Consider the following 23,688-nt stretch of genomic DNA (forward strand, 5'->3'; position numbering starts at 1 on the left):
AGCGAGCTGGATTGCCACCCTTACTTCTGTTTGGCTTTAAGTATAAACAGAACCAAACCGTTCCGGTTCTGATAATNTAAATAAATTAAATAAATTATAAATATAAAATATATATATTCGAGCTATTTATCGAGCCGAACACGAGTAAGCTGACCCTAGCGCACGTTCGACTTGTTTATTAAACGAGTCCGCTGTCTCTAATTCGTGTTCGACTTATTTATTAAACGAGTAATTGATGTAGAACTCATTTGGAGCCGAACACGAGCTGGCTCGCAAACAATGAGCTGGATTGCCACCCTTAGTTCAGTTTGGTTTTTGGTATAAACAGAACCAAACCGTTCCGGTTCTGATAATGATTTGGAACCATAATATTTTATTACTATAATTTTTTTAAAATATGCTATTCAAAACTTTGATTTCATTTCTTAAATTTATATGTTCATTAATTTTGTTTGCTAGAAAGTGATTAAAGTTGTTAAATTTAACGAAATAACTATTGACGTTAATAAAAATTTTAATTGAATTTGCTAAAAGCATTCAAATTGAAAAAACTCAAAATTTGAAGAGTCTAAACACACACACAAAAAAAAAAAAGAAAAGTTGAGGAATTTTTCATACATTTATACCATTTCAAAATAGACCCCCTCAACTATTGGACGTTCTAACATAGCCCTCTCAACTATTTTGGTTTTGATTGGGACCCCCTCAAGTTTCATTTTTTGGAATCAAGCTACTTTTAAGTAAAAAAAAATTGGGGATTTTATCAAATTTATTGATGATTTCACCGAATTAATTGACTTTAATCACTTTTTAGTAGATAGAACTAGGTCAATGAACAGTTAATAGCTATTCAAGTCATTAAATTTGATAATATTTTTACCTTAATTAACTATAAAAACTCAAATAAAAAAAATTACAAGTTGAGAATTCACAATAAAAAAACAAAAAAAATAGTGGAGGGGTGTCTCCACACATTTTCACCAATTTTATAATTGCTGATAAGACGAGTAGAGGGTGTAAAATTTATACCTGGTCTAAGGGTCTATGAGTAGTATTGCTCTTTTCATTCCGATGCTCACATCAGACGTTCCGTGCCATGTGCCGTTCATGGAGATGCGCTGTGTCCGATCCGAAGGACCATTTTGCCGGCTGCTTCCGCCCTCGAAAGTGGATAATGCTTTGTGACGGTGTTAGCCCGCCGGTCTCCGCCGTTGTCGTTTCTTTTATCTCTCCACCGGCTGATGTTCTGCAGCCACTATATCGTCAGCATTGCTGACGGCCTTCTTGTCCTGCAGGACGAAGCCACCGGCACCGTCCGTCTCCTTAACCCCCTTCAATACCTCGCGGACTAAAAGCTGCCGGAGAAACTACAGAATGGTCATATCAAAGCAACAAGTGCTAAATGTCAGAATCATTGGTGCTAATCATTAATTTCAAAAGCTTGAGTTATTATAAAGATGCAATCAATTCACTTAAAGTATACAGACACGTATGATCTCGATTTGTGACTCACACCAACGTGGCCTCCGTTGCAGGGCTGAATGCTCGCTCCTTTAAGCCAACACTGAAATTTTCTGTGAAGTTGTCGCATCGGCCTTTGCAAAACCTAGACCAGCAGTGGATGTTCATCAGCAGTTTGACACATAGGTTAATTTGACATCCAAACCACTGGTAAAAGGCAGAGGAATTCGATGCCGCTGCTTCCTACGCCTAAATCCCTTCATGTGATGAGAAATTATCCTTATTTTGTGTGTGCACGGGAGCATTTGCTTGCGCTTGCGCGTGTGTGTGTATAAGAGAGAGAGAGAGAGAGAGAGAGAGAGAGAGAGAGTAGACCGTGCTTTCGCTTCACGAGCATACGCACACTCTCTCTTCATGAGCATATATACAGTTACAGGGCATAGCTGACTTATGACAATAACCAAATGGGTTTTACATCACAGGGAAATCACTGTAAGCCATTTCTTTCTGCAATGTGAATTAATCATCGCATTTGTTTTCTCTTAACTTATATAAAACAAGAATAGTCGCAACTTAACGAGAGGCCTTTATTCATGTGACAAGTTTTGATGCACCAGCAATACCGAAGGCGTGAAGAGGCTCTGAAGGTCAAATTCTGCCTACCTAAAAAAATGCTCAGGAGACCTAAGAAAGAACTCAATTGGCTAGGAGTGTGACTACTGCTTAAGTTAGAGTTCTTTGCTTATATCACCAATCTTTTCAGCATCAACAATAATAGACTACTTAGTTTCATCTTCTTCAATGGATGGCAGGGTTCAAAATATATGATAATTCAAACTATGGATGACAAAATATTTGCAGTCGTAACAAAATTTCTCACCTGATTGCGTTCTTATAAAGTTGTCAGGCTCAGCACCTGCATTCCTACGAAACCAGCACCTTGTTTTTATGTTTGCGGGATGTCCAAATCTGCATAGGAAGAAAACAGTATAATACTGGGTATAGCAGTTGCAGTTAAAGTGGATAAATGAAGTCCTGTTGCATATAGAAATCCAAATGTGCCCTTTGGCCGGCTGTGACATTTAGATTCCAAAAGAGTACCCATTCAACCTCGGGTTTTGGAACAACTTATCTACTGCAAAAAGTAGCTTCCAATAAAGAAGAAAAAGAATCTAGAGCTTTTGCTGTAATTGGAAGCTAAAATGAGATTTTTAGGCCTCAAAAGCAGGTGCGCTAATTTGAAGCTTTTGCATCTGCATACGGAAAATGTTGAAATGATTTTAACGAAAAAAAGTTGTTAGTAGTTCCTCGAGCAACTCTACTGAAACAACACTTCTGCAAAGCTCCGGTCAAACCAAACAGTTAAGTCTATTAACATATGGAAGTTTGAGATGGCTACCACTTCCTTGGCCATTAGGATTCCAAAAGGGATCCATTAAAGCAGACAAGCTCAGAAGTAAAGAGAGACAAGACTGACTAGTTAAAGGCAACCTAAGTAGTGTGGTATTGGTTTAATTGGTTTCATAAGTCTTCTTCATATTCCGAAGTTCAATCACCTTAGAAATTTGTATCAGTTCTGTCATTTGCTACCTAGTTTGGATTTGGGCTTCGCCCTATCTCTCTTGCTCAAATAACTAACCCAAGCACTGAAATAATTCTTATTTCACATGCAGTAAAACCATAACTACCCACCAAATTTGACCAGTTCCTTGCAGCAAAATCATGACTATTATACAGCTAAAAGCAGCAGAGTTAGAATATGCTCATCAAGAAAATTCAGAAATATAGAAAAAGACGTACGATTTAGCACCAAGCTAGCTTTCACCAGTAATCCCTGCAGGAACAAGACCCGTCCTTGAAGTGATGGAACCGTTTTATATCCCTGACCACTATCTCTCTTTCGAATATTTTCGATATTAGTTTCGTAGCAGAATGGCAATTCATGCACGCACGAAGGTTCTTCGTAATCCTGAGGGTCGTTCCAGGAGTCGTACTGATCAAACCAAAAGCAATGGCTATCCTCTCGCTATGATTACACAATGACTCTACCTTCTCCTCAATATCAAGGTCATGTAAGACCGAATTTATGTGAGGAACAAACCCGAACTCTTTTAGCTTCCTCTCCACCTCATCCAGCATTGCAAAGATCTCCTTCGATCTCCGGTGCGAGTTATCCCCAATCCGGAAAGAATGAAGCTTACCATTTATGTCAATAGAGCTGCATCCTATCGCCTTTGTAGCCCCTCGCTCTTTCATCAAAACGCGAACTTTAGCAACATCATTCCACATTTCAGCCGAGGCGTAGATATTAGAGAGCTGCACGTAATGCCCCGCATTCAAAGGCTCTAAAGAGAAAATCCTTTTAGCCGCATATTCGCCCAACTCTACATTACCGTATATCTTGCATGCATTGAGTAAAGCTCCCCAAACAGTAATCTCCGGTTCCATAGGCATACCCAGCACAACATCATAAGCCTTTTGAAGATGGCCGGCGCGAGCAAGAAGATCCACTACACAAGCATAGTGCTGATGACGCGGCTCGACCCCAAACTCTCTCATGGAGTGGAAATATTTCCACCCTTCGTCTACTAACCCAGCATGATTGCATGCCGAAAGAAGCCCGATGAACGTAACATCATTGGGCATAACGTTAGCATGCTTCATCTCCTCAAAGAGATGAATAGCTTCATTACCACATCCATGCATTCCATAACCAGCTATAATAGCACTCCAAGACACCACATCCCTTTCGGGCATCCTATCAAACACAATGCGCGCACGACCAATACTTCCACATTTCGCAAACATATCGACGAGAGCCGTGTTGACGAAGATATCACCTTTATATTCGCTACGAGCAGCGTGATCTTCCATCCAATTTGCAGTCTCGAGCGAACCCAATTGACCACAAGCTAAGATCGCCGACCTTATCGTGATCGAATCGGGTTTCCCGGCTCCTGCAATCATGCGACGGAACAGCTCCACCGCTTCGGTAGAATAACCATTCTTCGCATACCCAGAGATCATCGCATTATACAGGATCAAGCCGGGCGTCGGCATTCGATCGAACAGCGAGCGGGCGACGAGAACCTGCCCCGATTTCGCATACATTGTGGTGAGGGTGACGAGAATGTCCTGTTCACCATCAAACCCTTCTTTCACCACCAATGCATGAATGGAGCGACAGTGTCCGAGGTCCTCGATATCCGTGTAGGCCTTGAGGACGCTAATGTAGGCGACGAAATCGGGACTGGCGTCGGTGCCGGCGCGCATAGCGCGGAACAAGGCGAGGGCTTGGAGGGGGAAGCCGTTCTGGGCGCAGCCGGAGATGACGGCGGTCCAGGAGACGACGTTCCTGCGGGGCATTTCGTCGAGCAGGTTGCGGGCGCCGGCGACGTCGCCGCACTTGGCGTAGGCGGCGACGAGGCCGTTCTGGACGAAGAGCCCGGCGGCGAGGCCGCGGCGGAGGGCGTGGGCGTGGACTGCGGCGGCAGCGGCGGCGGCGGAGAGGGAGGCGCAGGATTTGAGGACGGGGGGGAGGGAGAGGGGAGGGGGTCGAGGTGCGGGTGGAGGAGGCGGCGCCGGAGGTGGCGAGGGGAGAGGAGCGGGAGCTCGAGGAGGCGAGGCGGCGGCGCGAGGAGGAGCCGGTGCCGGGGAGGGGGGAGGAGAGGATACGGGAGGCGAACAAGGAGCTGGAGGGGCTGGGCAGGGAGGGGGAGATGTTGAGGCGGGAGGCGGAGGAGAGGGCGGTGCCGCGGGGTAGGGAGCGGGAGGCGGAGAAGGCGGAGTACGAGGCGGCGGTGAGGGCGGGGCTGCGNGAGGTGGGCGTGGAGCTGGGGGAGGTGGGCGGGGTGCGCGGCGGCGCCGAGGAGCGCCGTCGCGCGGCGAACGGCGCCGGAGAAGGAGACCTCCGCGGCGGCGGAGGAGGAGGAGGGGGAGGGTGGAGGAGGAGGCCATGAGATGACCATGGCCAGTAGGAGCAGCGGCTAAATAAATAGAAGAAGACGACGCCGATTTTCTCTACGCTCTCGCTAACTCGGTGCCGACTCTCTCTGCGCATGGTTCTCAGCTCGTGAAAATGGATCTAAACCCCCTCAACTATATGCTATTTCGAAATAGGGCCCTCGACTTTAGTTCCTTTTTAAATTTAAGTTATTTTAGCTAATTAAAAATTAGGAATTTTACTAAATTTATAGATGTTGCTCGATATTAAGTGTTAATTAATGCAGTTTTAATTTACAACAAGTTGATTAAAATTATTAAATTTGTTAGAATTACCAGTTAATCATATAAAATTTCTGAATTTTTTTAGCTAAAATTAATTAATTACGAATTTTTAAAAATGAGAAAGGAGCTTATATAAGGGGGAAAAAGAGGAATTCCGAAATGGCCCTGAGGGGTAAAAAATGCGAAAGTGTAGGGACTCAAGTGCTAAATTGAAAAGCTTGAGAACTAAATCTAAATTTTCGAATAGTATGGGGACTGTCCATGCATTTTCACCCTTTAAAGTTTGAGTTTAAATCCCGACGATTCAAAAATCAAAACCCCAACTCCAAACCCTACCGAAACCCCTTTCTCCCTCACCTCCCCATTCCACTCCAACACCGAGCGATCTCCATTTCCTTCTCAATCTCCATCTCCATCTCCATCGATATCAATCGAGGATGAAGCTGATCTCGGCCTCGGAGATGATTCTGATCCCCGAGGGAGGTGGTGGCGGTGAAAGCGAGGGCGAGGGCGATCGGGGTGGAGGGGCCGCACGGTGAGCTAATGCCGCGACTTCGATCACCTCGATCTCGACCTCGAGCTCGTCCATGGCGGCGCAAATGCTCAGGATCTCGCCCTGGTTATGCACGGAGCCTCGTCGCGGGGGTCACTGAGGGCTTTCGTTACGAGAGGTGCTTCTTGTACGCTCATTTCCCCATCAACATCTCCACCACTGAATCCGGCACCTCCGTCGAGATCATCGTGAGAAGAAGGTAGCAACTAAAACCCTAATTCTATTGCTTTATACTGGTTTTTGATGTGTTTTGCCATGAGTCCTTGTTAATGTTCTATTTGTTTTCGATGAATTTCTTAATAGGCTATTATTACTGTTTTATTTATTTTCATAGAATTAGACTCCGTTTGCATCCCATGTTAAGATGGGGAAGTTTATCAGGAATCGCAGAGTTGATTAATTATAGCTTGATAAATAGTTTTAAGTATACTCTTTTCATATTACCGATTGTGCTCATATTAAAGTTGTGCTTATTCATCTATGTCTTTTTAGTATTAAATTTTCGCGCGATGAATATAGTGATTAATTAGTGACAGGTTATTGTTTTGGGAGGTTCTGACAATGAGTTAATGTTGCAAATGTTAGTATGCCGCCTCTAAGAACAATTGGTGCATTCTTGTGATTGAATTGAAACCTTAAAAAAATGTATGAACAGTTCATAGGATTTCCTACTAAATATCTTATGAAAGATCTTTACTTTGCTGAAATATTAATTCTGGTAGAAAATCTAACTACGAGATTTTTTTAATGCCTACTTATGCTGAGTTTAGCAGAGTTTTTCTAAATTCAGCATTTGTATTATAGACAATTTGGCTTGGATTGCCTCAAGATAATTGGGTCCTTTCGTTTATACATGATGTGAATCGATATATTTGTGTTAGTGCAGCAAAAGGCACTCTATAGGACAACAAGCACAATGATCGAGAGTGTGTAAGCAAGGACTCCGGTTGTTTTCCCTTGCGGCATGGAGTTGGGATTGTGGTATAAATCCTTGGTATTTCCCCAAACACGATAAAGGATGTGCTATCCGATTAGGAATTGGGTGGAGAAATATAATCCTTTTTGTTCTGAAGGATAGTAATTCTAGGGGATGTGGTGGAATAGTGGTTTTTTCCTCTGGGTGTGCCATTGTTCCCGTGCTTCTACTATCCCTGACCAAATACGATTGAAATAGGGCCTAAAATTAAAATTCTCATTGAGGATGTTTTTTGCTACCCTAGTTGGAAATTCCTAACCAAACACTCGTTAGTGTTTGGTTTGGTTTGATCAATTCTATTGTTGATGGTGATAAATATATGTAAGGAGGACTTCAGTTTTAGATGTTATTCCCATTGTGTTTGGCTGGGGATAGTGGCGATTAGCAAGAATAAAGGCCTAGCTAGCAAGGAGATATTACGTTCCAGCATACACCTTGAAATGTTTTTCCTCAGAAAAAGGGGATATTTTTCCTGCCAAATTTCACCTGCCGATAGCTCAAACCTTTGTTGGATTTGGTAATGGAAATGTCTACAACTATCACAGCTTGATCCTCCAACCAAATATTGCGTCAGTAATTTAAGAATACTCCAACAAATATATAGCTTTTTTGTATGGTTTTTGGGCTAAATTCAACTGAATGTTGGCTCATTCCTAGACCTCCAAAACCTGAGGTGGACTGAAATTTTCAGCCCTAACATAACCCAATCGTATTTTTCCAACCAAACTAGCCAACTTTGGATTAGATTAGATGATTTTAGTTGTGCCCAATCCAAGTAGCAGTTCGGGAGTTTACAATTTTTTTTTTTACCTGTTGGAAATAAATTACTGGCTCAAATATAGTTTCACGTTTAATATCTTGATAACTAAATTAATAGGACTGCGCCTGTTGATGTGCTAGCGAAATTCGAGTATCCTACCTTCGCATGATTCACTAGGTTTTCAATTTACATTTGCAAATTCAAATTCTTTGAGGTTCTACTAATGATTTTTAAAGCATCTGAGGTCATGTAAGTCGCTATTCAGCTCTCATGTTGCTTCCTTTAGGTCAAAAATCAATCAAGTGATGTAGACTTACGAAGGACACGCAACTATTTGAGAAGAAATGGGGTGCAAAATTCAACGCATCCAAGTCTGAGTTTCTAGTAGCAAAAAAAAAATGTAATGGAGAAAGAGAGAAAATATAGAACATTTAATTTCATTTAGATTAGATTTGTACTTACCTATGTAATCTTGAAGCCTTAGTGACTAAAAGAGAGAAAAAGACAACTCTATTTTGTAGCACAACACATCTATTATATCAGTGGGATGGCTATCCTCTGAATGGTGTAGCGTGCGGATTGTATAGGATATATAATCCACCATCTGACTAGTTTATAGTTAACCAATGCTGTCAAATGATAATGACATTATTAATTTATAGATATTTGACTATATGCTAAGTTGTATACCTGTACGGGATATACAATCTACCATCCAACTAGTTCTAGTCATTTGCTGTCAAATTTTAATTGGTGCAATTTTTTAATTTAATTAAAAAGGAAGCTTGGGATGATGCGTAGACAAATTGAATGGCATTGTTTGCTATGGATCTCGATCAATCTTCAAAACTAAAAATAATAAGAACTAAACTTGACAGTACTAAAAACATTGTAAAAGAGAAGATAATATTTAACTACAAGAATTTAGAAGAAGAAAAATCAAACGACGAGCCAAAACACTTGGAAAGAATCAGATGGCAAAAAAAGATGAAATAGGAACTTGAAGCCTCTAAACACAAAGAGGAAAAGGAAGAAGAAAAGAAAGGTAAGGACAAACTATAGATGTGAACAACGTGAAGAACACATCACAAACCTATACCAAAACAGGCTGGGCAGCATTTTAAGTAGGCGGCAGTAGACTGATTTTAAATCTAATCGAAGTAAAAGTTAGAAGGGGGCTTGCTCGTTTACTGTTGTGAAGATGATGCAAATGTAGCTTTCAGTTATTGAGTTGGTAAACTCTCGGTGTACAAATTAGCACTTACAGGTCTAGATCTTATCACTTGACAATCGTTGTCTTATGGTGTCTTGGTGTAACTTTCCTATTGATCTAGTTGCATTATGCTGACATCTGAGTTGGACAAGCGTCATTGACTCTGCAAAAATGTTATTTTAAATATGCAGGCTTGACAGCAACTAGATAGAAGCATGAAGCTTCTATTGCTGCCAAATGTTATTGCAAGACAAACAAACAATTGACTAGAGGCTAGTTGGATGGTAGATTACATACCTCGTAAAGTCTTATGGTTTCACGTAAGCACAACACCCCTAAATTTGCCATGTTATCAGCTTTAAATTTCTAATGAGCAATTTAGTCCGTTGAAATTTTTCCTTTCATATATATTTATTTCCACAATGATATAAATGACAATAATATCATCTCTCTTTCCTTTTTTTTTTTTTTATTTCCAACATGTGGGTGCACATCTCGTTTAGGAAGAAGGTAAAGTCATAACAATAATGTTTGAAGTTTGCAAAACCTAATTGTTTATGAATTCTTGGGTAAAATGCATTGGTAGTACCTGGACTTCGGACTCCAACAAATTCAAATTTCCTTCATCTTTAATTACATAGATTGATCTCTATTTCTTACTCTGTTTTTTGATTGGTTTATTTGTTTGCTTTAAATGCTCGTGGATATTAGAAATTTTGGATAGAAAGCACATCGAGGATTTAAAAGAAACTACTTAATTTTAAGGATTGACTTGTTTAAGTGAAGAACGTAAGATGGTATAATTAGTCAAAATTTAGGGGACTAGTTTTGCTCTTTTTCCCTCTTTGGCAATTAAGAAGCTGTTTGATTGGTTAAAGTTGTTACCGCATTGAAATTTTAACTGCATGCACGCTTATATACAGTGTTTGGATTGGTGTGTATTTGAATTTAACTGTAGCAGTTGAAACTATATAAAAATATAAAAATTAGCTTCTAACTGTAGCAATTGACAACGAATTAGATCTCTTGATATAAGAAGAAAAATAAAAATAAAAATATAAGCAAGCTATGAAACAAATGAATATTGCTGCAGCCGTTGCAGTTGCACAAAACCAAATAAAATGAGTGTAGGCACTAGGGATGGCAATCTAGCTTGCTGTTCGTGAGCGAGCTCGTGTTCGACTTGAAATGAGCGCGAGATCGAGTTACTCGTTTAATATACGAGCCGAACACGAGCTTGGTTCAGCTCGCTCGTGTTCGGCTTGATAACAGCTCGAATACATATTATATATTAGTTTAGTCTAAATATAAAGCCTAATTTAATTATAAAAAGATCATTTATATGTAAAGTTTCAATCATTAGATAAAAGTCAAATAGGTAAAATTTCATAAAATTATTTTTTATGCTTATCCTTTATAATTTTTTTAACTTCTTGTTAATGAGCCAGCTCATGTTCGACTCGTTAATAAACGAGCTGAACACGAGCTGAATATTTCGGCTCGATACTTTAATGAGTCAGCTTGTGTTCGACTCATTTATAAAATGAGCTGAACACGAGCCGGTCTCAACTCGTTTGTGTTTGGCTCATTGACACCCCTAGTAGGCACAAGGGAACTGTCTTTTTCATATCATCATATGGATAAGTGATTCTATTTTGTTACATACTTCAAAGTATGACGCACGAAAAGACATAATGATTATTGCTTGTGGAGCTCTTGGTTTTGAAAAAAATGGGTTGTTAGTAAAATAAGCACAATTGCTTGTCAAACATACTTGAAAAATATAAACAGCTGTATTTATATTTTATTTAGCAAGCATTGGAACAAATTGGATCATTCCTGTCTTCTTTTTTTTTTCTTTTTTCTTTTTTAATGTCAACTTTACTCCCCCCTTGTAGTTATAGAGACTCTTAATAGGACAAACATGTATATTAACTATGCAAACTGTGATGAAATTTAAATTGAGTTTTTCGTTCTGATATTGTGTGAAATAACTATTTCGTCGAATATGCTTATATTCGATTTAAAATTTGTAAAAACAATAGTTTGGTATATATCTTTTTCAACCGAGTGATAAGAAAAGTTACTTTCCAGAACTTGAATAGCTAAGGAGTACCAGCATCCTCTTCTTTCCCTTTTTTTCAACTTTCTTAAAGCTCATGGAATCTTATCTCTTTTAAGAGGAAGTAAACCAATTAATTAGTTCTAAAAATTAGCCATCAAAATACTGAATCCAATCAGGTGAAAGGTATTGAATATGCGAATCTTTTTTTTAAATGCATTTGCAATGCTTTTTCAATGGAAACAAGACAAAATGTTTGGTTACATGGCTTAGTCACACAAGTAGTTTTCATGCTTTTATTAGTTATTAGCAAGTTTAAAACACCTACTTGAGGTATCTCCACCATATGCCTCTCTAATATAGTATTTCTGTTTCCAATTAGAAAGTAAATACAAGTCCAATTGCCCCTTAATTATTGAGTTTTTACTTGATTTTGATCAACTATATTTAGCACAATTTGCTAAGGACTCGATAGTTGGTGCCGAGGTTCTAAATTCTAAGTGGGTAGCTTTTTTTTTATTTCTCTCGCTCTCTCTCTCTCTCTCTGAGGGAGAGAGAGAGAGAGTTTGGATAGTTTTGTTGTTTTGTAAACAAAATAATTTTAAAGAAGTGTTTGGATGCCCTTAAGGGGTATTGAAAGAAAAATATTTTAAAATGCTAATTATTTGATGTAAAAGTAAAGAAGAGATCAAGCTTGTGTGTCTTTGGAATTGCACATTTGTCTTATACTGGAGTGCACAAGTAATGTACTGTATTATATTATTACTTTAAATATAATTATAAAGTATCTAAAAAAATATATTTGTACTTGGTGTTTGTTTGGCTTGCCTACTATTTTTTATTTTGTTTGTGATGGGAAGTTAAAATGGAATTTTTAAACCATAAAAGCAAAAGTTTAAATTTTGCTTTTCTGCTACATAACTCTCCCTGTAGAGAGAACCTGTTAAAAAAAAATAATATAATTATTCGTGTTGAGGTAAAATTAGAAAAAACTTGATATATCCCTTCTGTGGCTTAGTTTTTCTTTTTAATTTTAGTGTTCTATAATTTTAACTATATCATTTAACTATTTTATGATTCTTTTTTCTATTTTTTTAATTATATTTCTTGTTAACCTTTTCTCGTTTTGTGTCGTGTACGTGTGTCGGAGATGTTCCACAAAAATTGATTAAAGAGACATAAAATGTTTTAACCAAAGCATGGGAGCTTAATTCTAAGTGTTCTCAGTGAGTTTCGGAAAAGCGATGATTCACGACGCACGTACGCAACACTTGCCTGTTTAAAGAAAAAGTTAATACAAGGTGTGAAAAAAAATATATATATATAAATTACAGAATACTTAAGTAATGTAATTAAGATTATTAAGTATTAATAATTTATATAAGGTTTTTCATAAAATTTATCTTTTTTGCTCCTTTCTATATTTCTCTTTGTGAGATGTTATATCTATTTGTATAAGTAGATGGGAATATAATTTGAACGATAAGAGCTGTATTACTAAACAATTTACATTAACCATGAAAGTGGTGAAATCTCGGCGCAACTCAAATTCGATTTATATTTTCAAATTTGACCAAAGCATTATTTTCGAAGATGAAAACAGCAAATTAAATTGTACCACATGTTTAGATTGTAGTAATTTTTCGCAAATCAATTGTGGATAATTACCTTCAAAATCACCATTAGAATCCAAAACTTTTCTAAAAAATAAAATAATAGAATAAAAAATTAAAAAATGAAAAAAAAAAAAAAAACCCCAAGTAGTTGTCAACTGCAAGTAGCCAGGAGGTGGCCGGATCTAGTCTCCGTTGCCTGCCGCTCCAAGAGGGTCAAAATCTCAAATCCGTGCCGAAACTTTTGTGAAATTACAAACGAGTCCCTGCCTGGTCATTGCCAAATCAGATTTTGTTTTTTTTTTTTGGTTTTAGAAAATAAAAAATTATTGATTGTGTCATCACAATGAGATGTTTAAGACAAAACAATAATTTACTGTAAATTGCACAATTAGCTCCTCAAGTTGATTTACGTTTTTCATTATGGTCCCTGAGCTTTAAATGGTGTTGACTTTACTATTTGTGATATTTTAGCAAATCCTTTATATTTTTTATTTAAAATATTTAAATTCTTAGCATGCAACTCGACTATGAAAAAATTTGTAAAGCTATAGGAAGATTTAGTCATTTTCACATTTAATGAAACTTAAAACTTGCACATTCGAATACCAAAATTAAACTCGCAGGTATTGAGGATGTATTTTTATACGGATTAAATTAATTTGAAGACTGAATATAATATAATTTTTATATCATTTGATTAAATCTGTGCTCCTCATCTACCAAACACAAACTCCTCAGATAAATAGAAGAGATGTGCTGAATAAGTTATTCGTGCATCCAGATAAGCCAAATAAGCCATCAAATGCTCGAGGGCCACAATAAAATTAAGCAAAATTTCAAGGGAGTATAGGGCATTTTTCCCATTTCTCCTTCTCCCCCTTGTCTTGTTCCTTCCTCTCCAAATACAAACCAACATACAAATGTTTCCCTCTCTATCCACTTGACTTGTTATACTCTCTCTCTCTACCCCCTTTCATATATATATATATATATATACACAGAGAGAGAGAGAGAGATGAACTGGATTTTTATTAATAGTATTTGAGAATTGTTATATCTGCACTTTAATCAATTTCACCTTTTAAATTATATTATTCAACCAATCATCTACTCAATCGTAGAAAAATCGTCATTAAATTTTAGAGAACCACTATCATTCTAACTCTATAATTTTTCATCTAAGAATTAAAGACTGATAGTAAAAGAACCGAAATACTATTAATAGTATTCCAGCCAAATTTTATAAATATATATATATAAAAAATATAAAAAATCACATTTATTCCGCTATTTTATCCCTCGCCGGCCACCTAATTGATAATTCCCCCTTCATTAACTATTAACTATAATTAACTATAACTAATCCTAATTAAACATTAAACCCCTTTATATATACATATATATATATGCATATCCCCTTCCTAAACCCCTCCTCACTCACTAATTCTCCCTCGCCATGGCCACCACCACCACCACCACCACCACCACTATTCCCCTCCTCTCATTATTCCTATTCTCACTCTTATTCTCACTCTTATTCCACGCCGACGCCGCGCAGGATCTCGCCACGTGTCTAACATCGGCGGGGGTGCGGAACTTCACGCTGTACCCATCCGACCCCTCGGACGCCGCCACGTCGCCCTACTTCCCCCTCCTCAACGCCTCCCTCAACAACCTCCGCTTCTCCCGCTCGCACGTGCCCAAGCCCCGCGCCATCGTCCTCCCCACGAAGCTCTCGCACGTGCCCCCCTCCGTCCTATGCCTCCGCAACTCCTCCCTCCGCATCCTCCTCCGCAGCGGCGGCCACAGCTACGAGGGCCTCTCCTACACCACCCACGAAACCCTAACCCTAACCCTAACCCTAGCGGGGTTCGCGATCCTCGACCTGATGAACCTGAACCGGGTGGAGGTCGACGTGCGCTCGGCCACGGCGTGGGTGGAGGCCGGGGCGACGCTGGGCGAGCTCTACGTCGACGCCCTCCTCCTCCACCCCCTCTCCTCCTCCCTCCTCTCCCGCCCCGCCCTCGGCCCCGACCCCTTCTGGGCCCTCCGCGGCGGCGGCGGCGCCTCCTTCGGCCCCGTCCTCGCATGGCGCCTCCGCCTCGTCCCCGTCCCCCCCCTCGTCTCCTCCCTCTCCCTCAACCTCCCCGGCTCGCCCCGGTTCGTCGCCGGTCTACTCCACAAGTGGCAGCTCGTCGCCCCGGCCCTCCCCGACCGGGTCTACCTCTCCGCCTTCGTCGGCGCCGGTCTACCCGGCTCCAACCGGACCGGCCTCTCCGTCACCTTCAAATGCCTCTTCCTCGGCCCGAGCCGCGAGGCGGCCCGCCTCCTGAACCGCCGGTTCGCCGAGCTCGGCCCGACCGGCCCGCTCTGGACCGAGTCGAGCTGGATCGAGTCGGTCCTGTTCTTCTCCGGTCTACCGGAGGGGAGCACGGTGCACGACCTCAAAGACCGGGCGCTCCGGAAGAAGACGTACTTCAAGGCCAAGTCGGACTACGTGCGGACGCCGGTCGCATACGGGGACCTGATCACGGCCGTCGATCTGCTGTCCCGGCAGCCGCGGGCGTACCTGATCCTCGACCCGTACGGCGGGGCCATGGCCCGCATAAAGAGCGACGCCATCGCGTTCCCGCATAGGGCCGGGAACATCTACGCCGTCCAGTACCTGATCGAGTGGACGGCGGAGGACGACCACCGGAGCGCCGAGTACGTGGCGTGGCTCCAGGGGTTCTACGCCCACATGGAGCGCCACGTGTCCGCGGGGCCCAGGGCGGCGTACGTGAACTACGTGGACCTCGATCTGGGCCAATGGACGGCCGGGATCGGTCGCACGAATCCCGTGGAGGAGGCGCGGGCGTGGGGGGAGAGGTACTTCCTCGGGAACTACGATCGGCTCGTGCTGGCCAAAACGGCCGTCGATCCCGAGAACGTGTTCCGGCATGCCCAGAGCATACCACCGTTAGAAAAGAGTGTGTCTTTTTCATCGTCGTCATTAAATATACTAGAAAATATATCGTGTACAGAAGAAACTGCTAAAATGCGGTAAATAGAAAAAAAGNATTTAGTATTTATACATAAATTATAGTTTTATATCATACACTATAAAACAAATAGCAGAACTAATGAAACTTTACTTTCATAACTACGAAACAAATAGCAGGAAAGTAATTTTTATCAAACTCCACTTCAACTTAAAATTCAGTTTCGGTGAAATAAACATACTCTAAGTCTTTCAGATTTTGCATAGATCGCAATTATATTATTTTTGTTTATTAAATTATTTAGTATTTATACATAAATTATAGTTTTATATCATACAACTATAATTTATGTATAAAAAGTATAATGTTCCGGAGAACGTTCTCCGGCCGTTGATCCGGAGAACGTGTTCCGGCACGCCCAGAGCATTCCACCGCTAGAAAAGAGTGTGTCTTTTTCATCGTCGTCATTAAATATTCTAGAAAATATATCATGTACAGAAGAAACTGCTAAAATGCGGTAAATAGAAAAAAAGATAAACATATAAAAAGTAGAAAGTTTACGTAGTTTAGTTGGTGTGTGTTACAATCTGAAAAGCAGATTGGATGACGGAGAATTTTGGTTAAGGGAGAAAAAAGCGACCAAGAGTAAGAAAAAATTTTGAGTAGTTTATTCTGAAGTATGATAATGAAGGATCAAAAGTTCGTCATAAATTAATTGGGTTATTTCTCATCCTAGAATGGAATGATAATTAGAATTCTATTTTTGGCCATCATAATTAGTGAATTTTATTTCGATTTTATAGTTTAAAAGAAGCGAACCAAACAAGCTCTGTACTTTTTTATTATTATATGGTTGTAGTGAAGTGTAATTTGTCTCTTTTAGCTAGACTAAACTCAAAGAAGTGAAAAGGGCAAACATGGGCTAAGTTGGGGGCCTCTGTGTGTGGGCTCAGTCTCTCTCTCTCTCTATCTTCCCCTGGGCCTGAAAGAGTTAGAGAGAGAGAATGTAGCGAGAAGGGCGTTTGGATGGCAGCGGAGTGAAAGTGGAGATACAGGAAGTCGTTTTCATCATAAATGATCATTTTCATTATTTGGTTCGCTGTAAAAAAAGTTACTGTCGAATCTCGAGTTAATCTGAAACGGCGTAGTTGACTTCGGCCCGCCCGTCATGAGCCGGAGTCAATTACGGTGAACAGAAGTGAATAAAATAATAAAATAATATATGATGGTTATATTTAAAAATATTTAATTATGATAGTCACTCTTTTATTCAGGTGGCATATTTAAGATATGATAAAAATTAATTAGTTAAATTTTAATATTTTTTAATTAGTTTGTACAATTAAAATAAGAATAATTAATTAGTTAAATTTTAATATTTGTTAATTAGTTTGTACAATTAAAATAAGAATAATTAATTAATTAATTATTAATATTTTTTTACTTTATAATTTTATTGTTGTATTATTATAATTTATGTATTAAAAATAATTTAGTTATTTTAAATTAAATTTTAATTATATAAAAATATAATGATATTATTTTTGTTTATTAAATTATTTAGTATTTATACATAAATTATAGTTTTATATCATACACTATAAAACAAATAGCAGAACTAATGAAACTTTACTTTCATAACTACGAAACAAACAGCAGGAAAGTAATTTTTATCAAACTCCACTTCAACTTAAAATTCAGTTTCGGTGAAATAAACATACTCTAAGTCTTTCAGATTTTGCATAGAATCGCAATTATATTATTTTTGTTTATTAAATTATTTAGTATTTATACATAAATTATAGTTTTATATCATACACTATAAAACAAATAGCAGAACTAATGAAACTTCACTTTCATAACTACGAAACAAACGGCAGAAAAGTAATTTTTATCAAACTCCACTTCAATTCAAAGTCCACCTCAACTTAAAATTCAGTTTCAGTGAAATAAACATACTCTAAGTCTTTCAAATTTTGCATAGAATCGCAATAATTATACTGTATAACGAAATGCTTGTGATCATCGCATGTAACGCACTCTCCAACGGAAGCACAAATGGAGCCTTGGATAACTCCAAGAACTGCTGTAGATTTTCTACAACATTGCTTCTATAATGTTGTTAAGTTGGCAAATTCGTATGGTATTTTAAAGTATGTTGATGAATCAATCAGAAACTTCTATATTATAAATGCTGACATATTAATAATAGAGATAATTGCTTATATATTCTTTAAAATTTTAAAAATATTTTATTTATTCCTACTTCTTTTTTTTTCAATATACCCTTCTTATTTCAAAATCTTCCTGCATTTATTATCCGTTAAGTTAACTTGGATTAAACGTGAGTTAAATATCTACTAGAGTTAAAAAAAAATTAAAATACCTATTTTATCCTTAACTTACGGGCAAATAAGAAATGTTGGTGATGGTAGAAGTGTATATTTGAAAAGTCTAAAAATCAAAATACTTTTTATACTCCTAACTTAGGGCAAATAAAAAAAGTCGGTGATAGTGGAAGGGTATATTTGAAATGGTAAAATAGTAATTTCATACATATAACAGCTATTGCTAACAGTTCATTAACAGAATTTAATTCTAGAAATATATTTGAAATATGTTGGAACGTAAAAAAGATATTTTTAATATTAGCCTTCTAAGAAAGATAAATTAGAAAGTCGAAAACTTTTCAAAAATATATAAACAATTGCCCCTTAATAATATATATAAAGACAATATTATAATGTAGGGATAGGATGATGGTGGTAGGTGGTGGTAGGTGAAAAAGTGTTTGATTCAAAAGCTATTAATAGTCAAAGGGTAGATCTAAGGGCTAGAAACTTAGAAGCACCGAGGGATTGGTGTTTTTAGGTGTATTCTAGCTCAATTCATGTGAAAGTCAATATTACACTACAATTTTGGCTAAATTACAAAAAAAGACTTTCCTACGATTCACATCGTGTCTTACTTACTTCCTTGAATCCTTTTCTTTTTTCTTTTACGCCTTAATTTATTCCATGCTTATTTTTCAATTATCTTTCTAGAATAAAGAGAAAAGAAAGAAGAGGAGACATACAAGAGAGAAGGTTAAATTGAACCGTCATGTATGGCTATTTTATTCGTAGTTTCTGAATGACCAACTCATCTTTGAAAGTGACAACAATGATAGATGGATCGACTGCACGCACAAAAACATAAAAGATGAACGCATCATCACCCTCGACGATAATGACTATCGAGAGTACGTAGGACATGAGATTTCAATATGATTGGCGAAAAATAGTGGCGATAAGTGAAATTTTATCGGCTATACAATAATAGATTAGTCATTGGAGGCATAATCAATGACAATGGTGGAGAGACAACGAAAGGATGGAGAGAGAATATATCCTTTAAAATTAGTGAAAAATCTGAAGGTGGGGAGTATTCGAGAATATGAGAAAGTGTAAATGCAAAGGAAAACAAAAAAAAATGTGTTAAATAATTGACGCTGAATATAAATATTAAAAATATCGCTTTCTAATAGATTAAGTTTTTGAAAAATAATTTAGCGGCCCACAGTTTCATTGGTTGACATTTAATTAAATCTTTGTATCTTTGCACTTAACAACATACGTGTGGAAATAAGCGTGTTGCACCCTCACAGGAGAAAATTAAAACATGAAAATATCCAAAGCCACTATCTTAGGTTGGTGTTACCTCATTGGTTTTTCCACCTATGTACTATTCCAATACGGCGGCTATGTTTGAACAAGTTATTTTAAAAAAAAAAAAAAATTTGAGAGAAAGAGAACAAATTACTTATCAGTTGTATTATTTTTTAAAAAATAAATTCAGTTAAAAATACGAAACAATTAAATTTTAAATTTGAAATCTCAAATATCAATTATCAAATTCTATGCTGCTTTAATTGTAAAGTCCACATCCACTTTCTCTAATCTAAGCAATAATTAATTCCCCGTATGTTACTCTTTCCTACCTATATATAAAAAAACACACTATGCTCATGTAGTTGTTATAGCCATCGGTGCCTCAGTTACTATGCATACATTTGCAGCTCTCGTTTTGCTCCTCTTCATCATATTCACTACAAATTGTAGCTGCTTTCCTGCTACTTCTAGTGCCGAAAGTAGTGTTCTTGCTTCATGCCTCGCCGCGGCCGGCGTCCGCAACTTCTCTCTGGCCGCCGACCCTCCGCCGGTCTCCTACACCGACCTGCTCGACTTCTCCATTCAGAACCTCCGCTTCTCCCTGCCCGACGTACCTAAACCGGTCGCGGTGATCCTCCCGGGCTCGAAAGAGCAGCTCCGCGACGCCGTCCTCTGCGTCCGCCGCGCCTCCCTCGTCATACGCGTCCGCAGCGGCGGCCACAGCTATGAGGGCTTATCCTACACCATCGCTGCGGCGCCGCACCGCGGTGATCCCCCCTTCGCGGTCGTCGACCTCATGAACCTCAACCGGGTCCGGGTCGACCCGGCCGAGTCGACCGCATGGGCCGAGTCAGGCGCCACGCTCGGCGAGATATACTATTCGGTGGCCGAGTCGAGCCGGTCAACGCTGGCGTTCCCTGCCGGGTCGTGTTCGACGATCGGGTCCGGCGGGCACATCTCCGGCGGTGGCTTCGGGTTCCTGTCGCGGAAATTCGGGCTCGCCGCCGACAACGTGATCGACGCCGTCATGATCGACGCGGTCGGCCGAATCCTGGACCGCCAATCGATGGGCGAGGACGCGTTCTGGGCGATTCGCGGCGGCGGCGGCGGGAGCTGGGGCGTGGTCTACGCGTGGAAGCTGCGGCTGGTTCCGGTGCCGGACCGAGTCGCACTGTTGACCGTTGACCGACCCGGTCCGAGTCGACTCGTCGCCGAGCTGGTGGACACGTGGCAGCGCGTGGGGCCGAGTTTGCCCGACGAGTTCTACCTCTCGGTGTTCCTCGCCGGGTCAACGCGCGGGAACGCAACGGCTTCGTTCACGGGCCTGTTCCTCGGCCCCAAAAACTCGGCGATGAGCGTCCTGAGTCAACGATTCCCCGAGTTGCGCGCCGAGGAATCGGACTGGGCCGAGTTGACCTGGGCCGAATCGGCGGCCCAACTCGCAGGGCTGGGGTCAACGTCGGAGTTGACCAGCCGCGTTTCGCACGGCAAGGGGTTCTTCAAGGCCAAGTCGGATTACGTGCGGACGCCGATCCCTTTATACGGGATAATCAGGGCCGTCGAGATGTTATCCGACGAGCCGAGCGCGTACATGATCCTGGACCCGTACGGTGGGGCCATGGCCCGCATAGAGAGCGGGGCCCTCCCGTTCCCGCATAGAGCGGGGAACTTGTACGGGATCCAGTACCAGGTGGGTTGGACGGCGCAAAACAACAGCAGGGAAGCGGCGTACGTGGCGTGGATCCGCGCGTTCTATGAATTTATGCGGCCGTTCGTATCGAAGAACCCGCGCGCGGCGTACGTGAACTACGTGGACCTGGACTTGGGGACCGATGAGTGGAGCGGAGGGGGTCTGAACGGTGGGTCCATGGACGCGGTGCACCGAGCGAGGACGTGGGGTGAGAAGTACTTTATGGGGAATTTCGATAGGTTGGTGCGGGCGAAGACCATAATTGATCCGCATAATGTTTTTAATAATGCGCAGAGTATTCCTCCTCTGCCTAATTAATTATTAACATTACTTTATTTATGATTATATTAAAGTGAAAAAATGTTACATAAGCAAAAGTTTAATGCCTTATTAAATACTACAGCTATAATAATAATATTAATAAAAAGGTACAAGTCTTTTTGTGTTTTGGAGTAAAAGTGCTTATTTCAACTTAGGGGGCGTTTGGATTGACAAATCTGTAGATCCAACGTAAGTCAAGTGTAGTAGTGTTTGAGTTTTTCTGAAGTGCGATTATTTTTTATTGTTTGTTTTGACGTAACTCGTACAGTCTGAAAGTTAAATTCAAGTACTTTTTCTGTTTGTTTTGACGTAACTTGGTGCTGGTAAAATTAATTGTTTGAGTTCCGTTGTTTGTTTTAATGTAAGTAAGTAGATCTCGTTATTTTCTAAATATAGTGGTAAATTTACCGCTATAAAATTTAATCTATTATATAATTAAATTTTTAATTATTATTTAAAGGTAATCCTAATTTATTATAAATAAGGTAATTCTAGCCCATTATAAAGAAAGTAGAGTTTATGTTTTACTGTTTAATAAATTTTTTAGAAAAGGTTGAGTATGGTGGAAGTCAAGTTCGGTACTTTAGAGGAGAAAGTCGAGAGTAGGTGAAGTGGAGGTCTAACGTAACTTGAGTTGCATTATATTTTTCACTTACACCAAAACAAATAACGAAAGTGATGAAACTTAAGTTCCATCACTCCACTTACATCAAAACAAACAGGCCTGAAGTATTAATAATGGACTATGGGCCGAGTTTGGTAGAGATTTGGGTGAGTCCCAAAATAAATTGTAAAAACCTCCCCGGCCTAATGCACTACTGTATAGAATAGTTGGTAGGTATTTTTTTCGCTTAATTATAAAACTCTCTCCTGCACTTTATCTTCTGCCACAAATATCTTCTCGCATAAAAAATCTAGAGCTTTGCTACATATACAATTCAAAAGAAGGTGTATATCTTATGCTCCGATCATTTTTTTTAAAACACCTAAAAGTCCATCGAGTTTTGTGAATAGTAGAAAAGAACGTACAAGATTTACACATCTTTTTTTTAGGTTGTATAAGTAGAATTTCTTAAAAATGTAAACAATATCGATTTTCTACTTTAGTTCTGTCTCAAATAGATTATTTCATTAAGATTTTTTATTAATTTTAACAGTCAATTAAGCTTATTTTTAAGTATCAAAATCTAAAAAGAATCATATAAATACTGCGTGCGACATTTTAAAGTGTTTTTTTTTATGTCAAATGATATTGTCACGTCACATCATTCAACCTATCATTCAAAAATTAATAAAAATTTCAAATTATTAAATCTATTTGACTAATATAAAATTAAAGTATAGGATTGATATTGTCTAAATTTTTTATGTGGGAGATTATTTGATATATAGAGTAAAATACAGCAAAAGTTTTTGTAATTAATCCTACTTTTTTTTTTTTTACTGGAGAAATAGTCTCACACAAATTTGTATGCGTGCCATTTAGATACCTTAAAATGTAAATTTTTTTTTTCCTGCATAAAAAACTATATCTGACATGTCCTTCAAAAAATTTAAAAATATTTTATTTATCCCTAAATGGCCTGATTATTTTTCTTGATTTATTTTTTTTTTCAAATATTTCAATTTTTTCTAGAATTTACTAATAGAATTGAATTTTAAAAAAATATTTTGGATATTGAAAAATAAATTTAGAAGTTTTAATTAGTAATAAATGGCACATTATTCATTTATTCACCATTGCGGGTCCCACGCAATTCGTATAATTAGAATTTTATATAATTGGATTATTGTTTGGGAAATAGGAAAAAGATGAGGGTCTGTGACGTGAATTTACGCAAAGTTTCATCCGATCGTTGGATCAGCATCGGACGGTTGATGATCTCGGAGCCACGTGTCCTCTCTCGGGGCTAAACGCGCTTTCTCTCGCATTTTGCACGAATGTCCCCACATTTTGTTCAGTTTTCATTTTAATGCTCCTATAATTTCTTTAAGAAAAAACTTCAAATACCACCCCTGTGTTTCACACTTTCTAAATTTAGTACTCCATGTATTAAAGTGTATCAATTTAGTGTCCTATGATTTTATTTTTATCTTTTTGTTATCGATTTTACTATTTTTTTTCGTTAAATCAGTGACGAAGCTAAAACTAATAGTGCTAAAGTGAATATTCGATAA

General features: G+C 39.1%; 3 protein-coding genes and 1 long non-coding RNA gene across 5 annotated transcripts; 3 read left to right on the top strand and 1 right to left on the bottom strand.

The window, feature by feature from the left end:
* Positions 601 to 5,418, bottom strand: LOC109728492 (pentatricopeptide repeat-containing protein At3g12770-like). Its single transcript, XM_020258903.1, has 4 exons — positions 3,262 to 5,418; positions 2,342 to 2,430; positions 1,514 to 1,606; positions 601 to 1,367 (listed from the first exon to the last, which is right to left on the bottom strand). Exon 1 carries the CDS (start codon positions 5,416 to 5,418, stop codon positions 3,283 to 3,285), a length of 2,136 nt encoding a protein of 711 aa, XP_020114492.1. The 3' UTR covers positions 601 to 1,367; positions 1,514 to 1,606; positions 2,342 to 2,430; positions 3,262 to 3,282.
* Positions 5,992 to 9,788, top strand: LOC109728496. Of its 2 annotated transcripts, none has more exons than XR_002220981.1 (2): positions 5,992 to 6,440; positions 9,382 to 9,788. It is a non-coding gene; the product is annotated as an uncharacterized LOC109728496 (long non-coding RNA). The 2 variants fall into 2 exon arrangements; XR_002220982.1 differs by lacking the exon at positions 9,382 to 9,788 and adding an exon at positions 8,264 to 8,636.
* Positions 14,325 to 15,920, top strand: LOC109728493 (reticuline oxidase-like). Its single transcript, XM_020258904.1, has one exon. The coding sequence runs from the start codon at positions 14,325 to 14,327 to the stop codon at positions 15,912 to 15,914; it is 1,590 nt and encodes a 529-aa protein (XP_020114493.1). The 3' UTR covers positions 15,915 to 15,920.
* Positions 19,836 to 21,734, top strand: LOC109728857 (reticuline oxidase-like). Its single transcript, XM_020259385.1, has one exon. It carries the CDS (start codon positions 19,891 to 19,893, stop codon positions 21,505 to 21,507), a length of 1,617 nt encoding a protein of 538 aa, XP_020114974.1. The 5' UTR covers positions 19,836 to 19,890; the 3' UTR covers positions 21,508 to 21,734.

The sequence above is a fragment of the Ananas comosus genome, linkage group 24 (genome assembly GCF_001540865.1).
Source record: "Ananas comosus cultivar F153 linkage group 24, ASM154086v1, whole genome shotgun sequence".
Classification (NCBI taxonomy): Eukaryota; Viridiplantae; Streptophyta; class Magnoliopsida; order Poales; family Bromeliaceae; genus Ananas; species Ananas comosus.

Coding starts and splice junctions, on each gene's coding strand:
- LOC109728857 (XM_020259385.1), top strand. CDS start 19,891: ATGCATACATTTGCAGCTCTCGTTTTGCTCCTCTTCATCATATTCACT.
- LOC109728493 (XM_020258904.1), top strand. CDS start 14,325: ATGGCCACCACCACCACCACCACCACCACCACTATTCCCCTCCTCTCA.